Source organism: Rhynchophorus ferrugineus, unplaced genomic scaffold (genome assembly GCF_030347505.1).
Source record: "Rhynchophorus ferrugineus isolate W39M unplaced genomic scaffold, kcgeb_rfMv2 rfM3, whole genome shotgun sequence".
Classification (NCBI taxonomy): Eukaryota; Metazoa; Arthropoda; class Insecta; order Coleoptera; family Curculionidae; genus Rhynchophorus; species Rhynchophorus ferrugineus.
In genome coordinates this window covers 17392764-17411271 of record NW_027472582.1, presented here as the reverse complement: position 1 = coordinate 17411271, position 18508 = coordinate 17392764, and the positions used below count along the sequence as shown (strand labels likewise).

Below are 18508 nucleotides of genomic sequence, written 5' to 3'. Positions count from 1 at the left end.
TAGTTCTTAGGCGATAAAATGCTATGGTGTAATTTATATTTTATAATTATACTGATATATTATTCACCATCATTAATATTAGATTTTAAAATACATTGAATATTTCGATATGTATAACACTACTAAGCTTTAATAGCCATCAATTTCAGATATTTCAATCTGTCGAATAGGACAAAATAGCGTATAATTCTTCAACTAACTTCAAACTTAACTTCATGTAATTTTTCGATTGAAACTAGCGATTTGTATCATAGTGCGATGTCTTGGTGAACCTTCCTACTTTCCATATACAGTCTTATTTTTCTTAACCTTTGTATAATTCACTTTCATTGTTTTGAAATCGTGACATTTTTTTTTTTGAAAATTACTGTACTAACAACTGTAACATTTAACGGGTTATTATTCTTCTTAAATTACATTTTATTTGGATAAATCTGGGTTTATCGGAACTGGATATAATGTTTAACGTTTGCTTCGAATAATAGTACGTTAGTTACTTCACTAAATTTAAATTTTACTTTTAAATATTAATGCCAGTTTATTATTTATTACAGGCTAATGTAATAAATCAAATGTAATTGAACCAAACAAATGATTCAAAACGCTACAATTACTTTTAAATCTCTTATATAATATTTTGAGTACTCAAAAAAATAGTAGATTTTTATATTCTATCAATTTTTAAATTCTATTTCTAGTTTCATTGGTCTTTCAGACTTTTCATACATTTAAAGATGTAAAATTATATCATTGCTTATTTTTACATATTTATGATGGTATGAAATTTTGATAACCCCTAAAAAATACCACTAATTATTACACTTCAGTGTTTCCACCTTGGATAACTTCATGGATAGGCTTAATGCCGAGGACCGTGGTTCGAAGAGAACGTTAAACAGGTCCACTTAGAGACTTAGACAAGAAAAATGTATATACATATATATATATATATATATATATATATATATATATATATATATATATATATATATATATATATAAACAATATTTTTCTGCAAATTCTGATTATTACGAGTATGAATGTATTATTTTGCTGAAGAAATTATTAAGACAAAGTCGTAGTATTTAATTTAATTATACTTTATTATTGGAACATCATTAGCGTGAGTCTATATCAAATTCGAAATACTTTTAACAATATTTTAAAGATTATGCAAAACAGTAAAATATTTTTTAAAACCGCATTAATTTACATTAAAAGATCAGATAACGTTTTGATATATTTTTATCGTTACTCGAATCTGATAAACACGACAGGAAAGCTATTCTCAAAAATATTTTAACAGGTTCTTGCTGTACTACCGAACGTATAAAACGACGGAATTTATTTTAATAAAAGTGTCATTAGGGTACAATGAAAACTTATCGATTCAAGCTGGGAACTGTGTTTCTTTTTGTTGTTGGAACTTTTTCTATTTTTATGATGTCAAATTTTCTAACACGTTCTTTAGACAGGTTTTAGTTAATTTAAAGTTACATAGTCTGCTGGGAAAAATTACTACATATTTTTCTAAAGTCTGCGTAAATTTTATTGCTAAGCCTGTAATTATCTGTGTTGGAATTTATGCACAGCGTTTTACCTCATGTTAAAGAGAAACTGGTCAGGATATATCGAAAAATGCGATAAAACATTTCACGCATCGGGTATATTTGATACTATTCATGTTGAACTGACTGTTGAGGTTTCATTTTTCAACAAACAAAACAAAAGTTGTTTTCAGTGCGTTGAAAATATCTGAATCTGTACCGAGTAAGTCACACAGGCGGGAGGTTCATGGGAATCACTAACGACCACAATTGATGCGTTTGAGCCGAACACTGCGACTTCGGCATTGTACCGACTTTTTTAAATAAAGCTTCAAATTTAAAATATCTTTTAAAACTCATTTAGATGCCTAATAAATACATTTGTAAAAGGCTACAAAATAATTGAAACTCAAATGCAACACGATATAAATAGATTTTTTATTTTGACCTGTAACCAAACTAGAGTATTATGGAGGAGCTATTGAAAAGCGTTAGTTATAGATACAGAAACATTCGGTCACATTGCGTAAAACATGCAAAATGTCACACTTTATACATTGTTTTATGACTTGTTCTCACTAATGCCATTTGATTTATCTAAGCACACAGTATTGTTATAAATATATCAGAAAAAGGTTCTGACTGTTGTATATTATTGTTACCAGTAGTGAATAATATTTTGAATCTCAAATAATGAATAACCATAATAAACATTTACCAATCAAAGAGCGTTCCTTATTGTCATTATACATCAGAGTCTTTTAGAAAACCAAGAATATAAAGGTACTTCTACCGCAAAGTGCTCACAAACCAGCGAGTCAACCACATAACACTAGACCAGGTTAGTGGTTAATTGATTATAGAGTTTGATAAAAAGAAAAATGTGTAATAATTATTGGTTCTGGCATCCCAAACAATAACAACCTATGTACAGAATATACCAAAAAATGTGAAAACATAGAGATTTAGAGTATTTTTTAATATTCAATTAAAGGATAACCACTCTGTCCCAATATTGTTATAAAAAACAGATTTAATTGATAAGAAACTATCGGCGCAAATTAGTAAACTGGGCCTACATAATTTTTTTATGAAAGTATATCGAAAGCTGTTTGGTTGGCGACAGCTAGTCCGAAATTCCTTATCGGTTTCGGAATCAACAGTAGGGGTTGAAAAGCTGCAAAGAAGCTAATCAGAGCTTAATCCATTTGGTATTTCTAACTTGGGGTAACTTAATGGTCCCCTTTGTGAAAGATGGAATGCCTTTTGGCTAAATTTAAAGTAAAAATAATAATCCTAATGAATTAATTTTTTAATAAAAGGTAAAAGTTTTAAATAAGTTTCGAATATGAAATTAAAGATTCAGAATTCTAGCGTTACTTAATGACAAGATACAATTGAGAAATTGTAATTTAACCTGTAATTGTAAGATTTTACATTTTTTAGTGGTCTCACAACTTTAATTTATCATAGAAAATATTCTTTGGTAAATTTAAAGATGTAATAGTATATAATTAGCATTCTTATATTCATCTGCAACGCAACTGATGATTCACCTCACTATAACATGTCCTTGACTGAAATTCACGGCTTTTACGATGAATTATATTTAAAACAAAGCTCTAATATTAAACTTGTTATTATGTGTCATTTTCCTAAACCGTAAACAACATACAGTGTGTCTGTTGCGAAAGTTCATCAGTTCATTTAATTTAGATTAGGCGTCAATGTTTATTGCGGACTAGTGTAGACGGGTCTTGGTAATGCGTGGATTTAGTAGCTTAATGTATATTTGTTGAGATTTAAGCATATTTTTAGGACAATTCAGTATTTTGTATTGAAATTTTTCAAAGATAGCAAATAGAAGGTAAGAAAGAATGGGAAGGAATCGAACTACTGAGAAACAATTGAAGAAAACTACAGATACTGGACCGCAGTTAAAAGAGAAACATTATACACAGTCCAAAGGCGTTGGATGTCCTTTATATTTTTATGCTTTCTGTCAGAGGAGTTTATATATCAAATAAAATCTACTGAAATTAAATTAATTTAATTTTAATTATATTTTGAATTTTAAATTTTCACACTGGACACACTGTATATTACTCAACTTTGTGGTACTTGAATTTGAACAGAAACATACTGTTTGACAAAACCTAAAAAGGTGGTAGTATTAAAATAATAAAGTGTTCTCGAAAATTTATGGTAAACAAATATCCGTCCATAAAAACGAGTGTTATCTAGATAGATTTAATCCCCTTCAAACTGAAACTTTGAACTTAAATAAAATCATCATTTGAGGTTGCTACTGATGATAATTCATGTACTGTAGGTAATACCAAAATTAACAGTCGCTGTAATACCAACAAAACGGCAAAGTATTGGATGGAGCAAAAATGTAAAAATTCCGCCAATAACTAACTTGTTGCAAAGTTGTGACTAATAAAACTATGAACGTTAAATTGTAATTATTTGTTAAACAGATGATATAGTTGCATATGTTGTTTAATAAGGGAAGTTCTGGTTAACAAAATAAAACTTTGTTTCGTAAAATAATACAACATAGTTTTATTTATCTGTTAATGTTAACTACTTGCTTAGTAAACAGAAATAAAAATGTGTAATAAATGTAATTTAATTTTGTATGCACTGTAGTAAATTATATCGGATACTATCTGCTTATCGCGAAGATATATTAAATGATGTTTACAACAACGCTACCGAATCAATAAAACGGTGGTATTCATTTTCGTAATCGTTCCTTTCTCACAGCGCAATAGAAAAAAATGTTGATAACTACTTTTTTTGCTTTCAATGGAATACGCAGGTTTGGTACTATCTTGAAAGCAGGCTAATAATGTATCGGCCCCGAACCGTACTGGTAGCCGAGTATGGAATCTTTTTTAAAAGCAGCTGGCTTGGTTTATGGGTGTTTCTAAGATGGTGAGAGGTTCAGATAAACGTTCAGAAATTAAACAAACCATTAATAGTCCATTTTTTCTTATAATAAGATAATATGCGGTATATTTCTATTTTAGTTTGTGAAAAAGGCTGTTATTGAGTATTTGAATGCGGAATTTATTATGCGTTATTTTAAATAAATTAATGTTTCATGTGCACTATATATTTGTTATATATTCTTTTAATTCTTCATATAATCAATTCTATATATGTTATGTAATACAGCCCAGCTTTTCCGGCCATCTGTCTTTTTTACCACCTGAATGGTAAGTGAAACGGGTTGGTGTATCCTGAGCGTCGCTTTGTATTAAATAAAATAATATTTTCAAGTAAATTAATAGTTCTTATTTTCTAAACCCTCTTTTGAATTCATTCAATTATCCGGAACCAAACTAATTATTAAGAAATGAAGACAGATTGACGTTGGATTGACAATTATTCCACAGTTACTCGAAGCGTTTTTTTTTTGGTAAAGTTAGAAAAGGTGAAGGTGAAAAGGTCAATTGAAAAGAATTGAATTTCAATTTTGAAATTGAATTGTCAAAATTTTTTTTACTCAACATAATTCCCCTCAAGAGTTAATACACTGATTATAGCGACACTCCATTCGATTAAAATTTTTGTAGTATGATTTGTCCTTTGCTGCAAAATGGGCCTCAGTTTCGGCGATCATTTCTTCATTCGACGAAAATTTTTCCCAGCGAGCAAGTCCAATTCATGGATTTTTGCCATCGTTTTCACTCACTTGTGACACGGTGCATTATCTTGGTGAAGCAGCACTTTCTTTTTCTTCAAATGCGGCCGTTTTTCAGCGATTTCGTCCTTCAAACGGTCAAATGACGCTATGTAATAGTCGCTGTTGATGGTCCTGCCTTTTTCAAGGTAGTTAATGAAAATTATTCCATTCGCATCCCAAAATATAGACGCCATAACCTTACCAGTCGACCGCTGCGTGTTCCAAAGCTTTGGAGCGGGTTCATCGTACGCAGTCCATTCGGATGATTGTCGATTGGACTTCAGAGTGAAGGACATCCAGTGTCACATATCGACGCAAAAACTCGGGTTTATTACGCTTGATAATCATCAAATAGTGCTCCGAATCATCAACTCATCGTTGGTTTTGGTTAAGAGTGAGTTCGCGCGGCACCCACTTTGCACAGAGCTTTCTCAGACCCAAGTATTCGTGAATGGTATGATGTACACGTTCAGTTGATATCTTTAGAGTGTCTGATATTTTATTCAATTTCAATTTACGGTCATTCAAAATCATTTTGTGGATTTTTTAAATGTTTTCGTCAGTGAAAACCTCTTTTGGGCATCCACTGTGTTCACCGTCTCCGGTGTTCATTTCACCACGTCTAAACTAAACTCATGAGACAGGGTCCGGAAACTCGGCATCAAGTCAAGTTTTTGCTTCAACTGTATTTTTTCATTTCAAAAATCAATATTTTATCAGCACGCACACGAAATTCCTTTTTATCCATTTTTTTCACAATAACAAAAGTTGCTTCACTCAAAATGCTATAATTCACAAACTAATGTTCCGACAGTAGTCAAATTTATACACCCATCTTCTGAGGGTTAGGGCTAACTAAAAACATATGGATTCAATTCTAATAATGCCTATGTGTCAGGCCGGGTTGAATTTTCAATTGAACTGTTAGGTTATAAATAAAAATATGAAAAAATGGAAATGTCGGTAGGAGCCTTTGAAGATTATGTAGTAATAATAACTAGTAGACCAAAACACCTACATAAAATATTAAATAGATGAAATAAGAGACTGATAATGAACAAAAACGAAAGTCACAGTTATGGAAGAGTCACAAATAACAACTATCCAAATTGAGGGTGTAAAATTAGGACAAGTATTCAAGTATATGTGTATACAAAGCGACAGCCAGGACATGGAAATAGATACATACCAGAATAACTAACCCAGAAATGGAAGAACCATAACTTTATAGTTCCATATAGATAGCACATTCATTAATAAAAAGGAAATATTAAGGAAAAACAAAACGCAAGTGCACAAAACGATTTGCAGATAAACATTAGATACAGGCAGTAAAGATATCCTCTGAAGAGTCAGAGTTGTAACAGAGATGGACATTGAATTGAAATATTGAATCGGTGGAAGAGTGCATACTCGTAGAAACATAAACGAGACAATACACTTGGAGAAAAAGAGAGAGGAGAAACATCAAAAGGCGACCTAAACGAACCTGGTTTATCCTACTTCAGAAACGAGGAAAAACCGTCAGAAAAAATATATATGAACTTTAGACTCTGTAACATACAAAATAATACTATTCAAGTAATAAATTCATGAAGCAACCAATCGATTGCTAGAAAATTTCCGCGATAGTTTACCGACTTCGCTGTTACCGATAAGAGATTGAGATAACAGTTAAAAACCATTAATCGTTCTCTTCCGTTGCAATAAAACTTTGCAGTCCTGAGATAAATTAAAGATGGATGCAAGTTGACATGCTAAGTCAATAAACATAATTCATTGGCGGCTCTACTACATAAAAGCAATGATAATAGTTAAACGATTACATTTTTACTAACCGAGAGATGAATTTATCTATATAGCATTTCGTATAGATTATAGATTTCATATTATATATTTCGTTCGTAAGGATTATACTAATATAGTCCTTTCAATAAAACAGACAATGCAATCAAATTCAGTTAGTAGAAAGTTAAAATTATTTTCAAACTCGTACAGGTTTTTTCTTCTCATTTTACTAATTAGGATTACTCTAGTTAAAAAGAGACGGAACGAAGACTGATGCGTTCGAAATGTGACCGAATCAGTCTATAAAATTCGATTTGTGTTGGTAGTGGTCGACACCTTTGTCATATGTCGGCAAACGATCTTTTACTGCTTGTTCTGATAAATTTCTAAGTCTTAGCTAGTTTAGACTTCCAAGAGATACCACTACATAAAAAACATGTTTTACTTGCATTAGTATTTTGTTATATCAGAGTGAAAATAAAACAAAATTTAAATTTAATGTGGCAAGGTTGCATTATAAATTTTGATGACGTACATTGGACGTTTTATTGGAATGACTATACACATTAGTCTAAGCTTAAAGTCGAAACATAAATTGGGTTCTTTTAAATAATATTCAAGTATTCAAGTTTTTTTTTCGAGATGGCAACTGTAAATATTAATGGATATATCTATAGAATACTATACCAATGGACCTTGATTGAAGTAAAAATCATTTTATGGTCATAAATAATAGTTATTTGTAATAAAGATCCATTAAAATTAAATATAATATCAGCATATAATACGATAAATGATTTCTATTAAATTATTCTTGTTATTAGAATTGTTTTATTTATAAGGTTGTGTAACGTTAAGCTATTTCAATAAAATATCTTTAATACAAATTGTAATACACTATTCAATGTATTATCTATGTAAATATATCATTCAAAGTTAATGGTTTGCGAGGGAATTACTTATATCTTAGAGGTGATATGTATGCAAACTTAAAAATCAAAATAAGATATAACGATGTACTTATCTATCATTAAATATAGTTAATGAGGAGTTACACAAATTGATCGACAAGGAATTAATGAATAGGAGAAATTATCGAAAGTAGGGACTATAAGTAATATGGAATCTATCATATATTTTCTGCATCACTTGCTTTCATATGTGTAATTAAGCTGAACCTATGACCGTGTAAAACTTTCCCATTTTTTTATAATAACAAGATTTTTAGATGTTAATAATGCTTAAATAATTATCAAAACAGCTCTTCTAATATGGTTGAAAGTAATGAAAGTCATGGAAGATGGATTATTGATTTAGAACGAAAATCAGACCGATGGTTACAGATTTCTCGTTAAGTAAAAGGTTTTTATCTACAGGTCACGACATTTATTTTATTTTTTGACAAATTACAGGGGTAGACAAAATAATATGAGCACCATGCAATATAGTAGCCTACCTTGTTGTATGTTGGCAACAATGCCTCTGCGTAAATAATGCGAGGCGTATGTATTGCTTAGTTTACTTGACACGTCTTGTAGGTTATATTTCAGTATTATACACTCTGGTTGGTGAAATATGCAATTTTAGATGATCTAATGTTTCATGAGTCAAATATTGTTTAGGGTAAAATGATGTGGCTCGGTGAATGGAGGTAAATCGAAATGAAACAGTGGTGTTTACATGATGTGACCGTTATTTATTGACAATATAAAAAAATGTGAAAATACAAATAATAAAACGAATGGCAGCGGAGTTACCTGAAGACGAGGCTTGGGCAGTCGATGGTGGCACGTCTTAACCAAACGAGGGTTCATCACTCAATGACCGAAATACCCTTCAATAATATCCCAGATAAACGTCTCGGGGTTGCCGCCAGCTATTCGTTGTCGGGTTCCAGTTGGCACCCCGCCCGTGTTCAACATCTGGGATTATATTTCTGGGTATTTTGTAGACCGTTATTCCACGATGTAAAATTCGACATGCTCAAAGTCGCTACAATACTCCCCTGCCAGAATTTTACATAAAATTATTTCAAGTAACAAAAATACAAAAATGTTTGAAAAAAAAATATCAATACAAAAAAATATATACCAAACAAAATGTGCTGTGTAAAATGGGCTTTGAAGAATATGATAGTTTGAAATGGTTGTGATCTGGTACGGCTGTTGATATCTTCCGGTCCTACAGATACCGTTGCATCATCGTCGCTTTGGCACTTGAATGTGGTCCATCGACGACGTTGAAAACAAGCTATTCTTCAGACAGGGCTCCCGTAATCGACGCTGTGGGAGGATCGACTGTTCGACGACGTGGTAGCTTATTTTCTTCGACGACGAGACGTTAGCAATTCTGGTACTTCGGCGAAGACATAACGAGTCTACGGTGACTGCAATCGGTACCTAGCTTCTGAAGCTGCTCTGTGACTAATCCGTAGTCACATACGTTAGGTTAATTCAGAAAAAAACAAATAACGACGGTATCCGACCGAAGCTGCCCAAAGCCTTTTAAATCAAAATATCTGCCATTATGACGGAGACGGCGAGCGAAGGAAGACATTATGATTTAAACATAGCGCCGAAAGAAATGTTTAGCCGAGACGCTGATGATTAAGCAGTGATGTAAAAATATTCCAAAAGATTGAAATAAAAATTTTGACAAAAAAAATTTTAAAAAATTAATTGGAAATAATGAAATTAATCGGAATAAAATGAAAATGAATCTTGAAGGTAAAATTGAAAAGGAATCGAATTAAAAATATTTAAAATTTTGAAACAAAAAAAATATAACGGTCACGTAAAATACACCATTTTCTACGTACCCTCCATTCACGAGTCCAAACCCAATATTGCGAAAGATCACGTCGGGGTCACCACTTTAGGGTAAAATGATGTGGCTCGGTGAATGGAGGTAAATCGAAATGAAACAGTGGTGTTTACATGATGTGACCGTTATTTATTGACAATATAAAAAAATGTGAAAATACAAATAAAAAAACGAATGGCAGCGGAGTTACCTGAAGACGAGGCTTGGGCAGTCGATGGTGGCACGTCTTAACCAAACGAGGGTTGATCACTCAATGACCGAAATACCCTTCAATAACATCCCAGATAAAGGTCTCGGGGTAGCCGCCAGCTATTCGTTGTCGGGTTCCAGTTGGCACCCCGCCCGTGTTCAACATCTGGGATTATATTTCTGGGTATTTTGTAGACCGTTATTCCACGATGTAAAATTCGACATGCTCAAAGTCGCTACAATTGCTTTATTCCAAGAAGATAATGTGCCCATACATACAGTCAAAAAAGTTCAGTCTTAGTTTGACAGTCATCACAATATCATCAAACATAATTGAGCATCTATGGGGAGTTTTAGAGCATAGAGTTAGGAATAGATTTTAATTTCCAACATCGTGAAGCAATTTGTGGGTATTTTGGCATAAGAATGGGACATTTCGTATGGACGACTACACACTAACCATTAATGCAATAAGTTTGAGTCTGAAGTCTTAGATCATCGGCGGACGAAACAATTGATATTGCTGCAAAATCTCAAGTGGTAGTTATTTTTAGATACGTTCGAGATGGTGAGTCAATTGAGCGGTTTTGGAACTACATAATTCCTGAAAAATGTGATGTAGAAACACTTAGTAAGAAAGTTAGTTTTCGGCCAACTTTTTTAACCAACAGCAAAGAAAAATAGAACTTGCTAGAATAAGAGACGATATCTATAATTTTGAATGCAGTATTATTCAAGTTCGAAATAATATTGATAACACCATTAGTGAAGCATCAGATATAATAAGTTATGAGCCACCGAAAAATAAACGCAACCGTCCAGGCAACAGTAAATTTGATCACCGAATTTTTGCTTTAGAGGCATCCCACACCTTATATATATTATATATAATATATTATATTGTTATAATATATTATGCAAAAGATCGATTTCATTTTAAAAAGCATCTAATAGTTACATCACTTTTCTTTTCGGAATACTTTGGAGAGAGTATTGCAGTAAATTTCTAAAGCACAAACTCACTTCCCTATGCTCATTTTATCCCGCACTTGATAAAAAACGATTACGAACTCAACTGTCAGTTACTTATTCAAGAAATGATTGCAGAATATTAACTGGTGCACTACCTAAAATGTTTAATAGCAAACAGTCTAGGAGGCACGTTGAAGGAGACTAGAGAGTTATTAGAAATCGTATTCCATGACAACATCAGAGGCTGAAGTGATTCTCAACACTAAAGCGCATCAAAACGTTTCTCAGAAATTCAATGACCGATTAAAAATCGTTTAACAGCTCTTTCCATGCTGTCTATTGAAAAACAGCTTATATCCAAAATAGACAGAACGGATGGTCTTAATTTATAAAAATAGGTAAGTTTTTTTGGAAAACATCTTAAACATTTTATCAGGCGCCGTCACTGTTATTAACTTAAGAAGAATATTATTAATGAAAAATTACTGGAGAGTGAACAACATATGTAACAATGTAATGTGTGCTTTGTCATTTTCAAATAAAAATTCATGGTGTTATACAATTAAGAGAAAAAATTAAACCAATATTCAAATAACATATTTTGAAGTAATTAGTGGTAAACGACTTTATAATTCTCTGTCTTTATTTTCACGTCTGTGAGTATATTCCATTCCAATTTCTAAAACCTTTTGTAAGTAAACGGCTTAGTTTGGTAGTAAGTGTCACAGAATTTATTGTTATTTGCATACTATTACATTAGGGAGTCTATTATTTCCGACTAATGGCACATTACCTTATCTATATAGCTTTAACTGGTACTGTTCATATTGCTTTAATATGTAAACTACAGCGAAACAAGCACTAATGTACATCTCCAAGTTGCAAAAAAATAATTATTGCTTCACCACATTTGGCTAGGCCGATAATACACGAGAGATTGAACTGGATCTATTTATATTCGACATTATTCTCAGTTTTAATTTCGAAATAACGAATTGGTAGAATTTTTATAATTAGATAGGATGTAATAAACAATCTCTATATAAAGGTTATATATACATTCCCATAATATATTTTATTGCTTAAAATTTACATGTAAATAGTTCAATAAAGATTACATCAAAAGGGTGACATATTACGTACATTGATACTATGCTCTTGACGCTTTTTTTCTGTTTTGAAATGTTATTTCTTATGGCTGAGGTCCTTTGCTTATGTTTATAGGCCGAAATTATCAAAATGGCATCCAATATCCAACTATACCAATTTTGAAATAAGAGATGTGCTTAAAACACAAAGACATATTGGATATAATCTTAGTTATATTTTTTATTGACTAAAATTTACGTTACAAAAAGTTTTGTAGAAACACCTAACTTATCTTTGGTTCAGGTCATCATGAAATTATGAAATTTATCATGTCCAAAAAACAAATTTTAAAATGTTAGAAAACATGCGAATATTCCATCCTTCCAAAATTATCTACGTATTTTAAAGTTATTTGAGATAATGTAAATGACTATATCAAATAAAACTGCAATCAACAAAAATAGCTAATTTATAGAATGATAATAAAATAAATAATCCTTAGTTATGTTATTAGATGTACTCAAACGTTGTGTGGTAATACGAGGGTTACTATTTATATTTCGGGAATTGGCAATACTGTTGTCATGTGAGTCCATCTGATGAGTTCGTAAAGTTTGACATTTTTGACGATATACGTACTCAGAACATTTTGTCGCACGGACGCTATTTGTTTAATTTGTATTTAGTTGAACGTTTCATATCGGCAAAAAATGGAACTGATTTTTTACGATTTTCGATATGGATTATCAAAACAAGAGTGCATCAATCAACTTAATTTGACTTTTGGCGGTGAAACTCCATCAAAAACCACCGTGTGTCGCTGGTTTAGTGAATTCAATCGTGGTCCTAGTTCGCTGTCCGACGAGTTTCGTGAAGGTCGTCCAAAATCCGCTGTTGTGCCAGAAAACATCGATGGTGTGTTCGAAATGATTAAGCAAGATCGTCATGTCACCTATTGTGAGATTAAGGCATCCCTAAGTATTAGTTCCACCAGCATATATGCGAATTTACATGAACACTTAGCTGTGCGAAAGTTATGTTCGCATTGGATCCCACACAATTTGACAATCGCTCAAAAAAAGGCTCATGTCGATTGGTGCAAAGAAGTGCTTAAGAAATTCAATCGCGGTGTTTCGAAAGATGTTTATAAAATCGTGACAGGTGACGAATCATGGATATATTCGTATGAGCCCGAAAGTAAGTAGCAGTCGACTGTATGGGTGTTCCAAGATGACAAAAGTCAAACCCAACAAAAGACGTTCGCGCGCGAAGCACTGCAAAGAAAATCATATAATCTTCAAAGTCATATTGCAACAGTGCTTCTAGAGGATCGTAGAACAGTAAATTTAGATTGGTCGCCAGAAGTTTTCGGTGAAATAAGGAAAACAAACAAAAGACGCCGGGGGGCTTTTCATCATGACAATGCGAGCTCCCACCGTTCCCATCCGTAAAGAATAAACTGCGTGGTTAACGACTTTCATCGCCTGAAGAAGCTATTGAAGCGTTCAAAAATTATATTTTGAAGATACCCACCCCATTCGGAATGGAATAAATGCTTTCAAAATTGGTTTAAACGTATGCAAAAGTATATCGATCATCGTGGCGAGTACTTTGAAAAACAATAAAAATATATTCGCAGCATAATTATATGTTTTTTTTTCTATTCCCGAAATATAAATAGTGACCCTCGTAAGATTTTGTAGATTGTATTATAGATGTACAAAAACATATTAGAAGTCTTTCAACCTATTTACGATGATAATAAATAATAAACTTATCATCCTTTATCATCCATACGAAAAACAAATCGTTAATCTATCTGTATATAAATATATAAACTGTAATAACGTTACCTCTGGAGCTGTGGGAGACAGGGGGACACCCGGACGAGGGGCCCCGATCCACCTGGTCGTGTCCGTTTGACATTCGTCCTGAAATCAAAGCATTACATTATTAAATGAAGCTTAGGTGGATGAATAAAATACTTTTCATTCACACAATATAAATATCGTGTATGGCCAGTAACTATTAGATGACATGTGTTAAATTGAATGATTTTGACATTTATTTACATAAGATAACTATATTTCATTTAGTATTATCGAGTTATTTATATATAGATGCTAATCATGAATCATGACTGGTATGTATCCTTTTAAAAAAATTGGCGGCGAAGTTAAATATAATAATAATCCTTCGATAAAATATGTATTAGGTGTATTATAATATTAAAATAAATTATATTTGATAACATTTTTGTTCAATTATTTTCTTTAGATTATTTTTTTTTTTGTATGTCAAAGTCAATTTTACTCACCAAATGCTTTTTAAAGTGAACAAAAAAATGATCAAAATGCTTGCAAACACCTAATATTTCTATATATATATATATATATATATATATATATATATATATTAGGTGAAAAATGACACAATTTCAACCAATTATTTAAAACATACTTGTTGAACCAGTGGCAAGCGCTTATTTTAAGTATCTGTAGACTGCAGAATGTATTAAAATGTATTAGTGATTTTTAGAATAAAATACTTTTGCTTTAGTTTGGAACAATTCATAGTTCTTGATAATATTTCATAACCATGCCGATACAATGATAATTTAGTAAAGACCTGAAATATAAATATATCGCAATTAACAGCATTCGTTCAATTTTGTTTATAATATCAAATACGATTGGAGACAACTTCCAAGCAGTTGTATTAACGCAATTTATTTGAAAATATAGTGAAATTATTAGTCCAAACAACAGAAACTAATTTTTTTAACATCAGAAAATGTATTGTTCGAATCGAAAAATACAATTAATATTTGTAGAACTATATTGGGGACTACTTTCAAGCAGTTGGGTTCAGTGAATTTATTGGAAAATAACGAGTAATTATTCAAAGTGCAAACAATAATTTAGCTTTATCAAAAACAATATCTAAATTTAAAATATTTTTTAGGAATACGCATCTTTAACATCAGAAAATATTTTGTCGAAAAGTAGGAATGCCGAAAAAATATCGATATATATTTTGGTACTTAATTATAAGGGTCTATATATATATATTACAAATAATTAACGATATTTTTTCTCCGTTATATATTAGATTGTTTTCAATTGTTGTGTTCAGAGAATTTATTGAAAAATAATGTGCAATTATTGAAAGTTCAAACAATAATTCAGCTTTATCAAAAATAATATCTAAATTTAAAATATATATATAAGGGATACGCATTTTAAGATCAGCAAATATGTGATGATGTTAAGTAATGATAGCCGAAGCAAAAAACATAGTTAATATTTGTAAGAGTATATTTGCATAAGGAACTAGATAATAATTATTATTAGCCTTATGTCGAAACATACTTTTTATGTGATATAAAACACGGCTATCAGTAAAATATTCTCATCAGTGTGCAACAAATTACTGTTGATCAATAAAACAACCATAAAATTCAGCCCCCGGTTATAAAGCGGAGTTCGTACGTTTTAATTTTCAATGGAATAACACTACCGTAACTAAATCTGATATATCGTTTCATTTTCCAAACGGGATACCGGTAATTTATTTATTATGAGTTTGTACACGGTCCTAACAAAAAAAAAACACATATTCAATCATTGTTATCTTATTCACTCTATATATATATAATTTGCTTGAACATTTTGCGGTCGATGATAGATGACGAGATTAGACTTTGTCGTTTTATTTTTCTTTTGATTCGATTGTTGATAAATCCAGATATTTAATTGAAGCCCTAGGCATCTTGTGTACCATGCCTAATCTGATCAATGTCTCGACTGAATTTTTGAACCTGAGACTGTTTTTTGACATCATAGCACCACAATTCCTAAGAATGAAAAACGGGTTAAATTTTTGTGTTATATTTTATGTTAGATATGCTTAGTACAAACTTAATGCATAACATTAATATATTACTATTGTTTTAGAGTACTTGCATCAATATAGGTTTCCAAACCATCGTGCAGTTCTTCATTGATTACGTTCTTTTCTTTGAGCAAAGTTATAGGCAGTTAAAATAGTAGCGGGACTTTTGCCCCATGCTGTCTAAACTAACAAACTTGAATATTTAGAAATTATATTATGGTAACGTAAATTTTGATTACAAAAACAAGAACATAAATTGTATTGGCCTTAACATTATTTTGTAACTCACGTGGAAACCTGATTAATACTACTCAGAATAACATATATTGTTACAGACCGCCTAACTTACTGTGAAGCTTAATTGTGAAACACCAAAAGGTTCCTGAAAAAAATACTACAAAAAGATCCTAGTTAGATATATCGTTTCGTATGCATAAACAAATGTCTGAACCGTCATAACATTATTTACGACAACAAAGAATCCCAAGGCGGAACTAAATCAAAAGATAGTACTACAAAGAGGTCAAAAGGCAATACGACATACGCTATACTCGTCTGATTTTTTCAGTGATAATGGGCTTACGAAAGTAGGCAAGCCAAACGACAGATGATTCGAAGAATAACAATGATATGAAGAATTAAGTTCATTACAAAGTCGCATACAAGAAGCTAATAAAACAACATATGTTTATTAATAAAGTAATAACTCAACATAAAAGAGTAACTGTAAAGCACTACTTGAACAGATATGTGATGCGCGTACCTCTAAAAAAGGAAAACTTTATTGCTTGATTGTGTACGAGAATGACAAAAAAAAACAGATAATAAAGCTATTTAATTGGCATTCGTCTATCAACTTTTTGAATTGCAAAATAATTTGTTTCTATTATAATAACTTATTAAATTATAATAACAATATTATATATTCAATTCAAGTTCATAATATTTAAAAGAAAATTTCAGAAAAGAGAAATTTCTACTTGTTAAACTGACTATTTTCTAATAAAATTTTAATCCATTATTCTATATTATAACAGATTAATTGAAAAGTCCCCGGCCTACCATAGTAAAACACATTATTTTGCCAATTTTTTTTCTTTATTTAACATAATTCCCGTCAAGCGTGATACACTGATTATAGCAACCCTCCAACTTTTCGATACCATTTTTGTAGTACGATTTGTCCTTTGCTTCAAAATAGGCCTCAGTTTCGGCAATCACGTCTTCATACGACGAACATTTATTCCCAGCGAGTATTCTTTTGAGATCTGAGAACAGGAAATAGTCGCTGGGGCCCAGATCTGGAGAATACGGTGGATGAATGGATTTTTGCCATCGTTTTCAGTGATTTATGGCTCGGTGCATTTTCTTGGTGAAGCAGCACTTTCTTTTTCTTCAAATGCGGCTGTTTTTCGGCGATTTCATGCTTCAAACGGTCCAATAACGCTATGTAATAGTCGCTGTTGATGATCCTTCCTTTTTCAAGATACTCAATGAAAATTATTACATACACATCACAAAATACAGATGCTATAACCTTGCCAAGCGACTGTTACGGTTCTTCATGCTTTGGAGCGGGTTCATCGTGTGCAGTCCACTCGGATGACTGTCAATTGGACTTCGGAGTGAAATGATGGAGCCATGTATCATCCATTGTCACATATCGACGCAAAAACTCGGATCTATGATCTTGTTCATCTTCAAACACAGCTCCGAATCATCAACTCGTCGTTGTTTTTGGTCAAAAGTGAGCTCGCGCGATACCAACTTTGTACAGAGCTTTCTCATACCGAAATATTCGTGAATGATATAATGTACACGTTCAGTTGATATCTTTAGGCTGTCTGCTATTTCATTTAGTTTCAATTTACGGTCATTCAAAATCATTTTGTTGATTTTTTAAATCTTTTCGTCGGTAACAACCTCTTTTGGGCGTCCACTGCGTTCACCGTCTTCGGTGCTCATTTCACCACGTCTAAATTTAGCATACCAATCCTCGATGGTTGATTTTCCTGGGGCAGTATCCGGAAACTCGCCATCTAGCCATGATTTTGCTGCAACTGTATTTTTTCCATTCAAAAAGCAAATTTTATCAATACGCGAAATACCTCTTTATCCAATTTTTTTTTGCACAATAACAAAAGTTGCTTCACTCAAAATGCTATAATTCACAAACTAATTATCCGAAAACTGTCAAAATTATACACGCATCTTTTGAGGGTTAAGGCTAATTAAAAACATAAAGATTTAACTCTAGTAGCGCCATCTATGTGTCAGGCCGGGGACTTTTCAATTGACCTGTTACACATATTAAGAACCAGATAAAATCACATTGCATAATGAACAAGTATTAAAACTTTAATTCAGGCCCAAAAACTAAATGTTTAAGAAGCTTTAAAACCAAAGAAAAATTAAGGATATTTTAGAGTCTCCTTTTTACCAACTAGGGCTCATCTGCACTCGACCTAATATTTAACGGGGACTCCGAATCAAGATCCTCTGCATTAA

General features: G+C 31.9%; 1 protein-coding gene across 4 annotated transcripts in view; it reads right to left on the bottom strand.

Moving 5' to 3' along the window:
* LOC143194021 (uncharacterized) overlaps positions 1-18508 on the bottom strand; it is a 356961-nt gene that overhangs the window by 184285 nt on the left and 154168 nt on the right. For all 4 annotated transcript variants that reach the window (XM_076400559.1, XM_076400561.1, XM_076400560.1 and 1 more), the window contains exon 3: positions 13960-14037. In XM_076400559.1, the coding sequence (XP_076256674.1) occupies positions 13960-14037 (78 nt within the window). The remainder of the gene's footprint in view (positions 1-13959; positions 14038-18508) is intronic.